This window comes from Octodon degus, unplaced genomic scaffold, assembly GCF_000260255.1.
Source record: "Octodon degus isolate 3935 unplaced genomic scaffold, OctDeg1.0 scaffold00048, whole genome shotgun sequence".
NCBI lineage: Eukaryota > Metazoa > Chordata > Mammalia > Rodentia > Octodontidae > Octodon > Octodon degus.
Window position 1 is genome coordinate 3,030,844 of NW_004524624.1, and position 18,873 is coordinate 3,049,716.

An 18,873-nucleotide genomic window follows, 5' to 3' on the forward strand; every position below is an offset into this window, starting at 1 on the left:
CTAATGGTGTTTGTAAATAGGATATCATGTCCACATCTTGTACAGCAATTAACCACTAGGAAGAATGTATGCAATGTGTTAATTATTGAAGCTGTCCTACCAATTTGGTTTGAAACTGTCTCATTGCTATTTGTTTCTCAATAAAATTAGGGGAAAAATAGCTTAAAGTATGAAGGAGATACTGTTCTATTGAAACATAACCAACTCACTTAAAACATTAGAGGGTAAAAAGTATTAAGCACAAAGCTTATAGAAAACTTGCAAATAAAAACGCAAAAATTTCATATTCAAGGTTACGCATGACTTAGGATACTATGCTTGTGTGTGTTAACTTTCAGGTATGCTACCCTCTAAAAGCCCAAATGCTTTTTGTTTACTTGGATTACAGGGAGGTAATTTATTTTATTTTTTTTATATAATTATTTATTTATATATTTATTTATTGTGTGTGTGGCCAGCTCAGCCCACCAGGGGGCTGTGGGTTGTCATCTAAGAGAATGTGCTTTGGCAAGCTTGTTCCAAGTAGGTGCTTTAGACCACTGAGCCATCTCTCCAGCCCCGGAGGTAATTTAAATTGGTTGGAAAAATAAATGTAAAGATATCTTTAAAGCTGGGGAAAAAAAAAAAAGGAGTCATGGTCAGTGGTTTGTAGGCCAGACAGAATCAAAGGATTACTAGATGAGGCAGCTCCAGAGATCGTGGACTAAACAAAGAGGAGGTTAAATTCTTTTTTATCCCCTTCTCCCATATCCTAGTTCCCAGCACTTTTGCAAAACTTCTCTCTCTGTTTCCTTATATCTGTCTTTTATTTTGCCCTTTAATTCTTTTATACTTTGCATTCTCTTAGATGACAACCCACAAGATACTTATGCTTATGCTTAGGTTTCACCTAATGTTATGCTCTTGAAGTATGGCAGGACCATCCCCAGAGCAGTGTGGCCAGCGCCCTCCTGAAGGAATTCCGTAGAGGTGGCATCCTTCTCAGCATCAGGCAGGCGACATGGCACAATTAGCTTCTAGAAACACATGTGTGTCTCCAGTACAACTTGGCTGCAGTGTTAGTACATTATCATGAAAGAGACAAAGACACAAAACTTATAGAAAAAGTAAAACTCTGCCATGATCAGGGCTTAACCTTTGGAGTATTAATTCACTGAGCCCTTTGCCAGCACAAGTAATTGGCTATTTCCTAGTTCCCTGCACTTTCACAAAACTTCTCTCTGTGTTTCTTTATATCTGTCTTTTATTTTGCCCTTTAATTCTTTTATACTTTGCATTTCTCCTAGAAAACCACCCACAAGATACTTATGCTTATGTTAAAAAAAAAAATCTGGGTGTCCCATCTCCCTCTGGGAGAATCCTGCTACAGAGATATATTAATTTTCCTACAAATGACTCAAGTTTATCCTTCCTAATGGCAAATTAATACTCCATTGTACATAAGTACCACATTTTCTTTATCTATTCATCTGCTAATGAACAAATGGGACATTTTTAAGCTTAGCTATTATGGGCCATGCTGCCATAAACACAGCAATGTGTGTATCACTGTAATATATCTTTAACTCACTGGGGAAGATAACTAAGACGGGAATCACTGGATGAAAAGTTTCAGTTTTTGTGTCTCATCTACCTCTAACTAGAATGTGGAATATATCTTGGAAGGCTCACTGAGCTCAGGGTTGACCCAATAAAGCATAATCATCGTAGTTCTCCAGAGGTGTTCAACTGTAGTTCTCTGTATCTCCATCATGCTCACATTTTTTTCTCCCTGGTACGCTTGGGTTCTGTCTGTTCCCTCCAGCCTTCTACAGACACCAGAAAGCTTATTGCCTTCCAGCATAAGTGTCTAATACAAAGGGAAGAAGCAAACTACATCTTTTGAATGTTCTGGTGCTTCCTTTTTGATGGTAGGCTAATTAAGAGTCTCTAAATGAAGTAGCACTTTCTGTTCCAAAGTGCTGAAGCCAGGTATGTGCAGGCTCTGGTCAGCACAACCTGACTCGTTCCTAGCATGGACGCCCAAGAACTAGGTCAAGCCCTTTGCACTTTCTGTATGTATCCATGTATTTAGCTCTCAAGACAAAAGTTTCTACCAAGAGCTGAGGTTGACTGTAGCCAACAGAATCTATTTTACTAGGAACAAGCAAAAATAATTTCTCATTCTAAGAAAGGGAAAATGAAGTTGATTTTGGGGGGGTTGGAGAACCAGAGAATATGAATTGTGGCAAAGGTGTTGCCAGAATTGAGTGGCTGAATGTCACAGGTTGACCAACCTTGTCCATTTGGCTGAGCCCAGTGTATGCTGGGCTTCTCACCTATAGCTCATCAGGTCTTTGTAGAGTATTTTATCCAGGACAACTCTAAGCAGGTTTTACTAGTTTTGTTGCCATAGCAATTCTAAGAGCAGATCCCAGACTCCCTCAACCCAATGCTACTCAGAGACGACATTTCTGTTATTCACTGCTTTTAATTGTCTGGTACACAGCAGTACCTCTCCAATGAATAATAAATGGTAGACAGGTGAGTATTAGGGGTGAAGAAACACAGAATACAGTTCTTTATGTCACTATACAACCCTATACAAGGTGCTAAAACCAAGAACGCTTCAAGTATCCTACCTGAATTTTTCTCTATGACACCTCCCTTGGCTGAGCAATTATTTTTCTGCTTAAAATTTCTAAAACCCCCTTCTTTTATGTAAATTACATACAAAAATGAAGAGCAGCCAATCTTGTCAGAAAGTACTTTCTTGATCCCTTTCCTTTCCTTAGTAAACAAGCATTTACTTACATCTCTCTCTAATACAAAGTGACATTTTGATATAGCAGTCTTGAAAGGAGACAAGAACCATTAATGCAGAAATATAGCTGAGCTTCTGTACTTTACCAGGATCTCACTATTTTCTGAGGAATTTAAGTTCTGGAAAAACAAAACTGCACTGTTGTGTGCCAACTACAATTTATGTGTATAGGGGCTGTTGACACAGATTAACACTGAAGATGACACTTGGCTCTTATGTAGTTTCAGAATAGACTTGTTTCAACTAAGAAACTAACAAGGAAGCCTCTAGGGGTAAATATTTGAGGGGAATAGTAGTATGAGGTTGACATGAAATGTTCTTTTCTCAGCATATTGGGGCATTATTTGAAATCTGAGCAATCTGTCTTGGAGGAGAGAGAAGTTGGCAGATCAATAGGAAAAAAGTAAGCTTTTCAGTGATACTCAAAAAATATACTTGAGGAAAGGAAGAATGAAAGGCAAGAGCAATTGATTAAAAAAAATTAAAGAACATAAAGGTCAAAAACAAAAGATGTTTATTCAATAGACAGGTAATTTAAAGTGCTACAATTTGCCATGCATGGATTTGTAGTGAGAAAGAATGCTGTTAAATGTAAATTACATTTGATTTATATTTTTATATTTTACAAGCCAATTTTTCGACACATTATTTAAAAAGCATACTTGTGTAAATTTTTTTCACTGTTAGCCTTTGACCATATCTTACCACCACTATTATAGGTTGGTGCTACGTGAGGGAAGCATTATGTCCACCTTCTTAAAAGTCCATGTCCTTATTATTCTTCCCTTACAACTACTCAGATTTGAGCATGGGGAACTACTTTGAAATAACCTGGGATGGCCTGTGGACATGCACTAAAATCACTTTGAAAACAGACTTAAAAACAAAACGGATTGCTAGGGCTGGGGAGATAGCTCAGCAGCATAAGTACCTGCCTGGTAAGCACAAGGTCCAGAGTTTGACCTCTGGTACTGAAGGGGAAAAAAAAAACAGATTTCTTGGCCCCCTCCACCCTACTGCCTAGGCATCTACAAATCTACCATGTACTTTGACAAATGCTAGCTTAGAGAGGATGCATTCTATGTGATGTTTAAATAGAAATGTCCTACCTGTTGAATCTAGCACATCCCCTTGGTTCCAAGGCTCCATAAGCTCACATTTGATGGACAGTTATTGATCAACACTGCTGTGCTAGGCAAACTGATCTTTAGGCTTGGTGCAACAATCTCCTGATTTCTCTTTATTCTGTTAGAATGATTACAGAAAGTTATCTATGCAATGCAAGGATTTTGTGGTGGGCGTGCTGGACCTGTGCCGAGACACAGAAGAAGTAGAAGCGATTTTAAATGGTGATGTGAACTTTCAAGTCTGGTCTGACCACCACCGTCCAAGTCTAAGCCGAATCAAGCTCGCCATTAAATACGAAGTCAAGAAGGTAAGCTTTCCCACTTTTTCTGGTCTTTCTGCCTCACTCAAAGGGCCTCTGGCCTAACTGTACACATGAATATTTCACATTCTCACAAGGTGACTGTGATGACACCCAAATTCTCTCTAGACAGGGAACTAACTACTAGTTTGGCAGGGCTACTCAAATCTCACCACCCCTTCTCATCTCAACCCCCAGGCCCCCAGAAAGAGGAATCATGAGTTGCTCCCTCAATAGGTCATGAGCCTAGAGAACAGAAAAGGGGTATTTTCTGCCTCCAAATGACTAGAAGGACAATGTTATAGTGTGGGCTTCCTTCAGCTAGCAAGACAATTCTAAGAGAAGCTTGTAATTCAGGTCTTTCAGTGGTACTAACTGAACTTTCTCCTTATAACTGGGGACTAGCTCTGTGGCAAACAGTCTTGTAAGGGCTTGTAGGACCCATGGTCCATGGAGGCTCAGAAAAATGCTACTCCAAAGTCATATGAAGGCCCATAATAGGAAGCTCAAGTAGTCTTTCTCTGAGTAAGCTTTCCACATCTCAGCAGATAGCGCAGATAGCACACTCAGTGGCCCTCACTCACACCCGCAATAGCAAAAGCCTACTATGTTTGCACTCTGAACATACTCTGCATTCTTTAGAATGCTTTCCGTTAGATAATATAATTCACCTGTGAAAGTGGAGCACTCCAAACATCCCTGCATTGAAATGCCAACACACTTGCACACACACACAGAGCAACAAGCCATTTCGTATGACTTCACTTCCCCAGAGCTATTTCACATGGTCAACACTAAGTGGTATTTCAATGCCTTCTGGGCCTTTCCCTTCTTCTCTGAAAATTTTAATTTGTGTGAGGTCAGCCTGCCTTCAACTAGTGACATCTATCTGTGCAATTCAACTAGGGAGATCTTCCAAGTTTGATAAAATTTTCCTGTTCTTTTAATTCAATAATAATCAAAAATACTTTTTAAAAAAAGATTTCATTTTCTAAGCCTCTGTGTCCCAAAAGTAAAACTGATAAAACTTGAACCAGGTGGCCTTGAAATACATAGTGGAAAGTGTAGAGTTCTTAAGCGTGTTGGGGAAAATTATATTTCAGCTTTAAGTGTGCTGATATTTCTTAACTCAGGGAAACTCAAATTTTAGCTTAGCTCCAGATCTCACAGAAGTTTATTTGTTTATTTTCCCAAAGCAAGCACAATTACTTCTTGTAATTAATGACACATCCACTCATGAGTTCAGGTTCAAACTAGTCCTGCTATGCAGGCTGTCTTGCTTTGGTGAAAATGAGCTTACATTTCCAGAATTACACATTTTTTCTTCTCCAAGGCAGAGTATCTTCTTGCCTCTTAGCACAGAAGGAAGGTGAAGATATATTTAAAAATCAAGAGAATAAGAGATGCTTGGCAACTGCAAATTTACAGTCACTTTTAACTATTCATGTGCAATTCTTAAGAGTCCATGTTATGTAGACCTAAACCATTTTTCTGAAACATAAATTCAAATCTCCCAGAAAAACGGTCCCTGATGACAGAGTTACTCAGGAAGGCCAGAAGTGTGGCCTCACAGCTGCATGGGCCCTCTCACTGTCAGTTACCAAGTACAAATTGGCCTTCATAATGAATACGATGAAAAAGAGAAGCCCTCCATGAACATGACAGCTTGGGTCAGAATAAAAAGGTTTCATGAGGGAAATTATTTGCTCCAGTGGTATTTTCCAATTAGAGGAGTCATAAAGGTCTCAGGAAATATCCATCATGAATGTCAAATGTCTGGTGTCACCCATAGGCAGGAAGATGACAAACAACCTACATAAAATGCCAGCCTTACTCATTTCCAAGACCTCCAGAGAATGAATCCTTTCAAACCACGCATGCCATCGAGCAACAGCAGATACTCTTGGCTTTCCTTGACATTACTCTATCATAAATTACTGGCACAAAAATCTAATTTTTAAAAAGGTTTTTAATATAATGGACTTCCATTTTTATGAACTTTAACATTCTTGAATGGAAACAATAACTCGGGGTATTTTTATTTCAAAATGAGTAGCACCAAAGCCTATTTACAAATGCATTGCCTCTTATATCTAAGATAGATAGATGAGATAGATAGATAGATAGATAGATAGATACATACATACATACATACATACATACACATTGGATATACAATAAAAAAAATTCAAAGCGATGCCAATTCTACCCATTACTTCAATGATCAAAGCAAATTATTTGTTCTTGACATTCCATGGCTGCCAATTAGGTTGCCTTAAAAAAAAAAAAAAAAGAAAAGGGAAAAGCTTTTGACTTCAAATAGATTTGGAAATGTAAATTAAACATAATCAAATAAATTTCTTTCCTTAAAGATATGATAGAGCCCTTACTATGCAACAACACACTAAAGTAAAGTATGTCTTGTTGACCCGCAGAACTCTAAAGCTCAGGTGAGACTAGTTATCCACAGATCAGTCTTAGGAAATTTTCACAGCAAGTCACCTCTTATGGCAAAGTGCCTGGATGTGAAGGAGGTGACTAGTACTGCACCTGGATCATGCTTTTCATTGAAATGCCTGCTCTTGCCTCAGGCCACTCCCTGAAGCCTGCTCCACTGCTTAGCTCAGTCACAATGTTAGACCCAATTAGATGAAGACCAGTGGCCACAGTGGCACAAAAGGATGCTGTGTAAATAGGGCAGCACCCTCCAGTGGGGGTCAGGAGACTAGGATTCTAGGTGGACTCATGCACTAACCATGTGGGCCAATCACTGAGGCTCTCTGAAACTTGTTTTCCATCTACAAAATGGCTATATGAGCTTTTGTGCCACAGAGATTTTTTTATGAGCGTCCAGATACTAAAAGAAGAAATGTCCTGATAGTTATACAGTCTTCTACATCTCCAAGAGGAAGCATCACTGCTCTATTCAATGACAACTCTCTACTCAGAGGCTGGGTACCCTCAGAGATGCTGCCTATCCTGTCCTTTGTTATATTCCCCCAGAGAATGCTAGAAATGTCCAGCTGGAAAAGGACATCATAGAGCCCAACATTTCTCCCCAAAAGATCACATGCCTTGTGAAGATCTGGTTGTCATCCATGACTTCTGCGCTAAGCGGGTAACTCAGTCGCCCCCAAACCCAGGTGGATGCATCACCTGAAATAATAGTCATGCTGTTCAAGAGGCAGCGGTGGAGATGTGGCTAAGAGAATAATATAGTTTATTATATGTTAAGGTCAACTCACACCCTAAGGTCAATTCTGGGTGTAAACTCTTACTAATGGAGTTATTTAGCCTCTCTGCTTCACTTTCTTCATTGGTAAAAGTAAGATAATATGCCAACTTCATAAGTTTATGATGAGACTCAAATGGGACAGAGTACACATCTCTCAAATATCCTTAGCCTAGAACTAGGGATGTAGCTCAGTGGCACAACACCTCCCTGACAAGGGCAAGGTCCTGAATTCAATTCCCAGTATCAAAAATATATATATCCTTTGCCCATAGGTATACATGTGACACTATTAATACACACATTACAATGGCATGAAATCAAAGACCATATTATTTTAGAACATTTCCGCACCTCAGTTCATTCAGACCTCTTTCAGTCTCTTCAGAAGCCAAATTTATTTTATGATTTAAGAAAAGGGATAGCTCTGCTTCCTGAGCTGCACTAAACCTCATTAGTCATTCTACTTTCATCCCATACATGAGATCTCTTTTCCCTTCCTTTCCCTCCTCTCCCCTTCCCTCCCCTCCCCTCTGCTCTCCTCCCCTCCACTTCCTTCCACTCCCCTCCCCTGCCCAACTCTGCCTTCCTTTCCTCTTCTGCCCTCTCCTCCTCTCCCTTCCCCCATTCCTCCTCCAGGACCAGTACTGATAATAGACAGCTTCCTGTCTTCCCCATCTCTTGCTGCTCTGTTCCCAGGGATCATGTCTAGATATATTTCTCAAAGGCCCTCTTCTCTCACTATGCTTTGGCTCTAAATAAATACTTACAAGATTCCCAACCCTACCAACTGTGGATAGGAGAGGACTCCAAAAGCCTGGTACCAAATTAGGCCAAGCTGGCCCCAGGATATACCCCTAGAGGGAATCCTGTGGGTAGCACATGCGGACACAGCTCTTGATGCTGTAAAGGAAGATGCAATCACTCCTTCCTCTCCTCTTTACTGCATCATCTCTGAACTTACAGAAATGGTATTTTCCCTCTTTTCCCAGGTCATCTCTTTATGATTAACTCCTCCAGTCTACTTAATGAGGATCAGATGAATCTCTTATTAACCAAGACAAGTTCTTGGGCATCAGTCTGTAGGCTCAGTTTCCAAAGTCAAGTAGGGCAAGGACACCCAGAACATCCTGTCCTCCAGGACAGAAGCCTTAACTCCACCTACAAAAGGATGAAGTTTCTTTGGCCATAACTAAATAAACGATTGTTACTGGGAGGGAGAAAGAGAATACATGAATACTATTTGTAAAATTATATTATTCTCATACTGAAAACATGTTGGCTATAAGGTGGTATGGTAGTATCACCAAGGATGATTGCTTCTATTTAACAAATCATTTACTAATTTATTTTTAAATGATTTATTAGCATGTTTGGGATACATATTACACACATTTATTATGGGGAGTTGATACATATGCCTATTGGATCTTCCTCTGAAAAATTCTTTTTGGCCACTATAAATGAGCTCCACAAACACTGAGTTCAACCTGATAGAAAAGCCAAGGAGACTAAGAAACAGTCTTTCCCCGAACAAGCTATGTCTAGTGAGTAAGGTGAGGAAAGTGTCCTGACTGCAGTAGCAGGAACCTCAGCACAGTAAAAGCTGCCCCTTAAATACTTCACTAGGTGAAGAAAGTCCAGTCCACAGCTCTGACTTCTTTCACACTTCTAGATGACCCCAATTTCAGGCATCTTGGGATGCAGCATGACTTGAGGGACCTTGGCCATGATGCTAGCCACCCTTCCTTACAATTATGATACCCCTACTCTCCTCAAGAAATTGCTCCAGGGCTGGAGAGATGGCTCAGTGGTCTAAAGCACCTACTTGGAACAAACTAAGCTTAGCAAAGCACAGGGACCACGGTTCGATCCCCCAGCACCACATGCCAGCCAGCCGCGCCCCCTGGTGGGCTGAGTTGGCCACACACACACACACACACACACACACACACACAATAAATAAATGTAAAAAAAAAATTTTTTTTTTAAAAAAAAAAGAAAAAAAAAAAAAGAAATTGCTCCAAACCAGGCATGGTGGTACATGTCTGTAACTCCAGCACTGTGGGATACTGAGATGGAAGGACTTCAAATTCATAGACAGCCTGGGCAACTCAGTGATTTAGTTAGATGCTCTCTCAAAAAAGTAAAAAAGGGCTGGAGAAGTAGTTCAGAGCAAGGGCCCTGGGTTTCATTCCCAGTACCACAGAGACAGAGATAGAGACAGAGACAGAGAAAAGGAGAAGGAGCACAGCAGAGCAGGAACAGGAAGAAAAGTAGTTCCACTTATGTAGAGGCTTCCAGACCCTGAAACTTTGTAGGTACCTTTTCCTGGCTCTACCAAGATCCCTGGCTTACTGACACCTCCTAAAGGTAGTTGTGCATGAAATAAAAACCCAGGAGAACAGCATGGGAGTGGAGACAAGAGCCCAAAGGTCTTGGTGCAGCCTCACTATTCCTCTCTCAGGAAAGCAGTTCCCATTTTCTTCATGCAATTGTTTTAAGGAATTAATGTTCCCTATGGTTGTCATTCATTTACTACTCATTTATCACATATGCACTAATGTCTAGCACATCACCGACTCTGCAGAGTACTGGGGACAATGAGAAAATTAAGATCCATGCTCCCCTCCGGTGGGTCCTATACTGATAAAGAGTATGAACAAAGGCTTCACACTTCAGTCTAGACAGGGCATACAGCAGTGAAGAAAGGACAATACAGAGACCAAAGGAAGCACTGGACAGCTCTACTGTACAGCAGCTCAGCAAGTCTCCCCAGTGCAGAAAGGTTGTTTTGGCTGGGGTAATCTTTACTCATGAGAAATGCTAGGTGACCTGCCTGGCAAGCACAAGGACCCAGGTTCAAGTCTAAGCTATATAGTGAGACCCTCTACCAGATAAATAAATAAATAAATAAATAAATAAATAAATAAATAAATATTTTTTAAATATCTGTAAAAGAAGAAATGCTAAGCAAGGGATGGAGAGGTGAAAGGAAAAAGCCATAGATCTGAGTAAGAGAAGCATGTCGAGGGAGTATACTGAGAAGTGGATGATTGCTTCTCTGTTGCTACTTCATTATGCAGAAAGAAACAGGAGTTTTGCCAAAAATTAGATCCTTGAAGACAATAATGCATCATGCACAGGTGCCTGGACTGTACTGCAGGAGTGTCCAACAGGATGAGCTATCATGATGGCAGTGTCTGTTTCCTACTGTCCAATACGGTGGCCATGGACTTCATGTGGCTAAACTGACACTTGTTTTTTGTTTTTTATACCAAATACTTTTCAATAATTAGAAGATAAGATTTATGTTTTTTATTTATTTTATTTTATGTTATTGAGAAACAAACAGTAATGAGACAGTTTCAAAACTGATTAATAGGACAGTTTCAATAATTAATACATCATGCATTGTTATCTTCTTAGTGGTTATCCGTAGTACAAGATGCAGACAGGATATTCTGTCCAAACACTATTAGTACAAATCTTTCTTCTCATTGAATTAAGAGAAAGTAGCTGTATATCTATCCTAACTATTCTGCATTTACAAATATAAAATGGTCCTTCCTTTGTACCTCTTTTTTTGTTTAGAGAGGGGTATTCCATTGGCATCTAAATACTACAGGTGTGTGAATTCAGCAAAACAATCCAACACAGTCCAGCAGTCCACAATAGTAGTGGGTTATCCACAGAAGTTGTTCACTTGAGCCTTTTACAGCTCAGCATATTTATATGGCTTTACTTTATAAAGCTAATTGGCATTTGAAAAGTGGCTAATGTGATTATAGAACTGATTCGTCAATATTTTCTTAATTAATCAGTTTAAATGTCAACAGGTAGCTAGTGATTACCGAAATTGAACAGCGCTGCTATATGTGCTCATTCTTGCATTCAACAAGCATTTATTGAATAACTACAAAGTGTGCTTTTTGGGCTAGGGAGATAGCTTGGTGGTCTAGATGCCTGTATAGCAAACACAAGGACCCAAGTTAGATCCCCACTACCACATATTGTGTCGGCCCCACATCAAGCTGGCCACAGAAACCAGGCCGTGGTGGCACATGCCCATAATTCCAGCACTGGGAAGGCTAAGACAGGATGATTACTATGAGTCTAAGCTACAAAGCAAGACCTTGTACCAAATACTTAAATAAACAAATGATTAACAAATTGTTTTTTTTTTAAAAAAAAAAAGATGTGCTTTGCAAATCATTGGGGCTGATGGTAGTGATTGAAAGCATCATAATCTTAGCTATCATGGGGATGATAAAAAATAATCCAACCTTCACACAAATACCTTGTGATGCCACAAGTATAAGTACTACAAAAGAGATTCAGATGAAATTATGAGAATTTCTAAAAGCGCGACCTAGGCAGAGGAAGCAATTATGTCCTCTGAAGAGCTCATGCTTGCTGTCACAGCTAAAGAATGAAAAAAAAAATCATGTGAAATTTCATGTTTTATGTGAAACAAACCATCTAAAGAATGACAAAATTTAACAAAGTCAGTAGGGCATTTCTGACTGTAGGACATGCTCAAAGACTCTGTGGTAAGAACAAACAGCATTTATGAAGAAGACTATGGCCAAATGAGGAAAACAGAAAGATGACTCTAAAGATAGCCAAACTATTCAAAGCCTTGTGGACTATGCAAAAAGATGAGAAGTTTTAAAAGAACAATAGGAAGCTATGTGAGATTTCAATCAAGTGTAGGTATCCCCCTAAAGTCTCAAGCACTAACAGTTGGGGCTTTTCTAAACTGGCTGGATCTAGAAAATGTGATACTAGGATTAAGAGTTCATGGTGCTAAATTAGTCTTCTGATTGCTTTAACACAGTTCTGGGTAGGGATGTTGGCAATTCTACCCTGGGTGTGGGCAGTGCCACCCAAAAAGCTTGTAGCCTAGATGGGATAAAAGGGAAAAAGAGGCTTGCTTGCTTGCTTGCTTCCTTGCTTGCTTGCTTCTGTTGCTGTTGCTGCTGATGCTGCTGGCGTTCACTGGTTCCCTATCTCCTGACTGCTTTGCCATGGACTGCTTTTCCTCTGTGATGCCCCTGTGGCACGCCACCCTGCTTTGGAGCCAGCCAACTACAACTGCTCACTGTAAACTGTGAGCTGAAATAAACCTTTCCTCACCTAACTCTGGGTGTCAGCTATTTTGTCTCAGTAATAAGAAAAGACAGACAGGAAGGCAAGAAAGAATGAGCATGAACATAGAGTATTTCTTGGGTATAAGGAACAAGATATTAGTTCAAATCAGCTAAGTTTTGTTCTGTGAAACAAACCAGCTAAAGTGACTTTTAACAAAATAAAATTAGAGACAAATAAACATGGAGTCCATCTTCCATGAGAAGCAAGAAGGATCACTTTGTGCCCAACACTGCCTGAATAAGCTGTTGCAAGGAGAATCCTTCAGCCCTGTGGAGCTATCCTCAATTGCCCACCAGCTGGATGAAGAAGAAAGGATGAGGATGGTGGAAGGAGGGGTGACTAGTGAAGACGATCGCACATTTTTACAGCATCCTTCTGGAAATATGGGTGATAGTGGCTTTTTCTCTATTCAAGTTATAAGCAATGTCTTGAAAGTTTAGGGTTTGAAACTGATCCTGTTCAATAGCTCAGCATATCAGAGGCTCAGGATCAATCCCATAAATGAAAAATCATTTACATGCAATTATAAAGAACACTGGTTTACAGTTAGAAAATTAGGGGAACTGTAGTTTAGCTTGAATTTTCTTTTGACGGGCCCAGAATTAATATCAGATACATACCTGGAACTTTCCTTGGGTCAGTTATAACAGGAAGGTTATTCTATACTTTTTGTTAAGGGTGATCTGCCAGATTGTGAAGCTGATCAACTTCTCCAGATGATCAGGGTCCGATGGATGCATCAAGCAAAGCTCACTGGAGAAGAATTAGCACAACTGAAAGTGAAGAGTCCTTAAAACAGACCTGGAACAAGCCTTACAAGGAAATGATGGGTTGGGAACATTAGCTGAAGACGAGGAGGACTTGCAGAGGGCTTTGGCTCTCGGTCGCCAGGAGATTGACATGGAAAATGAAGAAGCAGACCTCCGCAGGGCCATTAATCTCAGAATGCAATGTAGTTCCAGAAATATATCTCAAGACATTCCACAGACATCAGGGCCAAATCTTACATTTGAAGAGCTGCAGAAGAGAAGAGAAGCCTACTTTGAAAAGCAGCAGCAGCAGCAGCAGCAACAGCAACAGCAGGCAGATCCAGCAGGACAGGATTCACAGCCACACGAAAGGCCGACCACAAGCTCAGGGAAACTTGGAAATGATCTAGGTGATTCCATGAGTGAAAAAGACATGCTTCAGGCAGCTGTGACTATGTCTTTAGAAACTGTTACAAATAATTTGGAAACAGAAGGGAAAAATAACATCTCTTAAAATCATTTACATATTCATACTTTCCAGCGTTGTCCTTTGTGATTACAGCATAGGATCCATTTTGGTAATGTATCAAAGAGAACATTGTTCATCAGAGGAGACGTTGAGGGTGCTTGAAAACATGAGAAAGTAGAAATGTGTCAGTTGTAGAGTAAATAATGAGCCTCTAAAACTAGCCAAGGAATTAAAGAGATTTAAAGAGTCTAAAAAAATAAATAAAATTAGTTTGCTATTTATCCTATTCCCATCTTGGGAATCATCCATCACTCAGGAGCCAAGGCTGATTTGACAGCCATTTGACAAACATTTGACAGCCATAATGTCAAATGTTTCCACCATACCAGAGGGAAATTCAGATGTAGAGAGTCCCATTCCAGCAATCACAGGTTTTTACCTGAAAATCACACTCTGTTTCTATTTACACTGTAAAGACTCAGCTGTTCCACCAACTCCCTCTGCTGCAGGAACAGAAGTATAATCTTGCCATGTTGCTTACAGGAGAGAAAGACACAGCTATTAGGAATGTAGCACTAATGATTACCACAGAAGAAAACATAAGAGAATTCACACTGATAGCTTCAACCTGTCTCTGTAAATAGGAAGCAGAATCATTTTCTGAGATAGAAGACAACCTGAAGAAAAGTTTAAAAAATAAACGCTTAAGAAAAATCTGCTGGATATGGCAGAAAGAGGAACAAGACCAGGGACTGTAAAGTCTTTGGCAATAGCCCACATTCTTAATACAAATGGAAGATTTCCACAAAGGATAGAAACAATCAGACCAGTGTCCTTCATAAACTTCAATAACCTATTGTCACCTTTATCTCAAGGTTAATAGATATGAGTCTAGATTCACACAAAATGTGCTTGTAGGTCACAGCACCATGGGAGGTTCCCCTCAGAGAAGATTGTTAAGGTGTGAAAGGGCAGTTGGAGGGAAAATCTTCACCGACACCAACACTCCATCTAAAGTTTGACCAGGGCCAGGGAGATAGCTCAGTATAATAAGCACTTGCCTGGCGAGTGCAAGGCCCTGAGTTCAATCTCCAGTACTGAAAAAAAAAAAAAAGTTTGACCAAATGACCATCTTGTACACATTTTATAGTCAAGACATAAGCCAATTTTTTTTTCTACATGGAAAATAAAACTTGTAGGCAGCAATATACTCTTATGGCTAGAAACCTGACTGCTTAGTACAGCCATACTATACATGTGGCTTTAAACAAGTTACTTAACCTGTTGACCTTCCGGGCCTGGCAGACACAGTGGACACTGCTCCAACCCTCTGGGCTAAATATGTGTTCACAAACAGAGTCATGAAGTAGATACACAAATAATGTCCTTTCTCTCATTTGAGTAGCATACTGGAGAGAGGGCAAATGATCTCTGCTCTGTTCTATTTCACTTTCTCTGACTGCAAAAAGTACAGGCAGGGCCAGTAAGCAAAGGGGGCCTCAAGATATCAGTCCTTTCTAGAGGACATCTGTGGGGCCTGTCAGACACTCACATGCTCTGAGCAGACACTCTCCAACTGTGTTTTCCTGCTGAGGTGTCATTCTAACAGATGCTCCAAGTTAAGAAGATCGGAGTTGGCATAAACAGTCTGGCGGGTCAGGCACTACCCCAAACTGCGCTGCTTGATGCAAGGAGCTGCCAAACAGTGTTAATGTTGAAAGTATCAATCACCTTCTTTGCAGATTCCTATAAGCACTTCCTTGGCTCTACGTGGCCATGGGATCAATGCCTATTAGTCATCTGGCTCAGAAGAGTTCCCTTTTGCATGAGAAGTTTTCTGTCAAACAGCAAGTGTTAAGAAATCAAGGAATAATCAAAATAGGTATTTGTGTGTAAATTATAAATTTTTTTCTACCTGTAAAAACACCCAAGACAAGAAAACCAGAAACCGCTGGGCAGCAGTGAGTATTGTGGCCAGGGGTCTGGTTGCTCATGTTTAAGTCCCAAGTCATCAGCTTACTAGATCTGTGGCTTCAGACAAGGAATTTCATGTCAGTTTTCTTATCCTTAGAATAGAAGCAAATCATAGTATGGGATAAACAATAATCAGTGGCTACTTGCACACACAATACACCCAGAACCTCGTAAATGTGTAATAAATTAGCTAACAGAAGCTGTTTGTCATATTGGTTTTGTATAGAGAATCATCTTTAAAACTAAACAGGAATTTCTCAATCTCAACATAACTAATATTTGGGCCAGATAACTCCTTGCTAACTATGGGGATTGTCCTGCACATTACAGAGTGTTCAGCACCATCCCTGGTATCTATGCAATAGCACCCTCCCTCAACTTGTGTCAACCAAAAATGTATCCTGATTATCTCTAATGTCATCAGAGGAAGCAGAAGAACAAATTCATCTACTGCTGAAATCCTCCAGTTTTCAGAATGTAAGCCATAGCCCCTTAACTACAAGCCCTTGAGGACAGGGGTTATACTTACCCACGGATGCAGGCTATCTCACTATATTGGTGTTTCTCAAATTTTATTGCATGACTTCCTAATTTTGTAAAACAACAAAACCACCAGTCCCTCAGCTCCACCTACAGAGTATCTACCCCATCTCATCTGGGTGGAAGCACAGCAGGTACTGTTTTCCAAAGGCTCTCTAATGATTCTAAGCTTTGTAAAGAAGAACAAGGGCCAAGGATGTAGGTCAGTGCCTGGCTGACCTACATACAAAATCAAGGGCCTGGCTGGCAAGGGCAAGGTCCTGAGTTTGATTCCTGCTACCAATAAATACATAAATGAAAATAAAGAAAGAAGAACCTCTTTTTATTCATAATGGCCTCTAAAGGCTGACAACAGTACATATCTTGCAAGTAATGCCCAGCCTCCCTGATGAGCAAATGAATTGATGGTATGTTCAGTGGGAAGCCAGAAGCTTTACTGCATCTTCAAATACCTGTAATTCCTTACTGTGGTTTAAAATTGATATAAGAGAATCTAGAGTGCCTTCCTTCTAAGTCTGTAATACTAGAAAAGAGCTCTTAGCATCCAGAGAAATCTCAGCTTGGAGTTCAATTATTTGAACTCCAAATCATTAGGCTGAAGACCAGCTGCACGTTTCCATCATATCATTTCTGTACTAAGTTGCTCCTATACATAGTTTTAATGAGCATTTGATCTTTTGTATATTCTAGACACCATAATGCATTATTCTTTTTTAACATTTGTCTACTTAAAATCACTTGCAAATTTTCTTGAAGGAAAGGATTTTGTATGGATAATCACAGACGAAAATTTTTCATTAATAGGGATGTTTAAATTTATGTAATCCTTTATATTCCTAGTTATGACATATCCCACCTAGAATACAATAGCATCTAACTAGTCTACCTTTGGTCTACCTACACCTATTCTTTCCCCTAAACACACACACACACACACACACACACACACACACACAAATTTTAAAAGCAAACAGATCATTCTTTACTTCAGTTTAAACATTTCAGTTTAGAATAAATATGCCAGATATAGTCCTTGCCCTTAAGGGCTCTGCCACAAGCAGAGCCTGACATAAGGCCTTTTGTGCAAATGACTTATTAAAAATATGTTCTCAGGAGAATCCTGCATTGAAGAGGGAGAAGCAGGATGGGTCACAAGAAGCTAGCAAAAGATGGTTTCAGATACATCAAATCTCAACTTGATCTGTATAGGAGGCAGAAGAGTACTATGGAATTGCCTCATATTTGGGTATTAGGAATGATGTTTTGTGCATATACCTGTATCAGGTAGTAATGAGCTGCCCCCAAGAGATGACAAAACTGCCCAGGACTTCTGGATAAAGTGGTTCCTGCAGGTAACACCCACAGCATCAGGGACTGTGAACGTCTTCCTGATGGGGGAGCCCAGGCAAGGCATCTTCTTGTCCTACAGCCTACACAGTTCCACCACTAGCCATGATCTGCCTACAAGCAGCTGCATGGCCTGGCTGCTTCCTTTTCCTCTAATTCTTTTCATGCATTATTTGCCTTCTGCTCCCTGATGACCAGCTACACAGCCTGCCTCTCATTTCCTTGAAACACTCCACTGGAGTTCCCACCTCAGGGAAATTACTCATCCATTTCCCTCAGATCTCTGCTGGCTGGACCCTCTTCTGCACTCATGACTCAGACAGTTGTGTCCTCAGAGTGGCCTTCTGACTACCCTCTCAGAACATAGTCACCATCACATTCTCTCCCTCATCTCCACTCTTCTTCCTGCATCCTCTGGTGTAGTGAATACTATTGGTTTCTTTTGTGTACTTGTTTATGATTACCCTCAACACAATAAACTCTATCATCAGAGCTTTCTAACGTAGATCAGACCTAGACAAACATACTCTCAGAAATGTTTACTGAATAAGTGAATAACTGAATAAGAGAATGTACCATACTTGAGCTTTCTTCCAGATATTCTCATAAAATACAACCAAATCCCAAGTTCAAAGTGAAATTCATGCCTAAAGCTATGGAGCTAACATCCAGGTTTCTCTCTCAGAGCTAAAGGAGATGAACAGGATAATAGCCCATGAGAAACACTAGAGTAGACATTTTGTGTCTTGCTCTCGAATGCTAACTACTCTCACTAAGTGCATGGACTCTTAGATCAAGACAGATGGCCTCATTTTACATAAAAACAATTTGAATACAAAATGACATTTAATTAAAAAATTAATAATTTGATCTCTAAATTTCATTTGAAGAAATGAGAAATTAATTTATCTTTTCAGTTATTACTAATTAACATACTTATAATAGCAATACATTTCTATGAAAACTGCTTATTACAGAAGTATCAGCAATGTAAATTAATCCTCTTACTGCTCCATGAGAACTCATTTGATAGGCCATCAGCTCACTGCTTTGCCTGAAAGAGGGTTAATGGCATAACACCTATTGTTGGTGAAATCTATAGACTATGCATATAAAGATAATTAAAATGAGCCCCTGCTCATCAAGATGTCTGTCTTAAAGATTTAAATTAACAGATGA

General features: G+C 39.9%; 1 protein-coding gene and 1 pseudogene across 4 annotated transcripts in view; both read left to right on the forward strand.

Moving 5' to 3' along the window:
- Trpc7 (transient receptor potential cation channel subfamily C member 7) overlaps positions 1 to 18,873 on the forward strand; it is a 195,691-nt gene that overhangs the window by 68,161 nt on the left and 108,657 nt on the right. For 2 of the 4 annotated variants that reach the window (XM_004632238.3, XM_004632239.2), the window contains exon 3: positions 4,056 to 4,238. The exons of the other annotated variants lie outside the window; for them this stretch is intronic. In XM_004632238.3, the coding sequence (XP_004632295.1) occupies positions 4,056 to 4,238 (183 nt within the window). The remainder of the gene's footprint in view (positions 1 to 4,055; positions 4,239 to 18,873) is intronic. 4 annotated transcript variants of the gene reach the window in all.
- LOC105742339 lies at positions 12,795 to 13,878 on the forward strand (annotated as a pseudogene).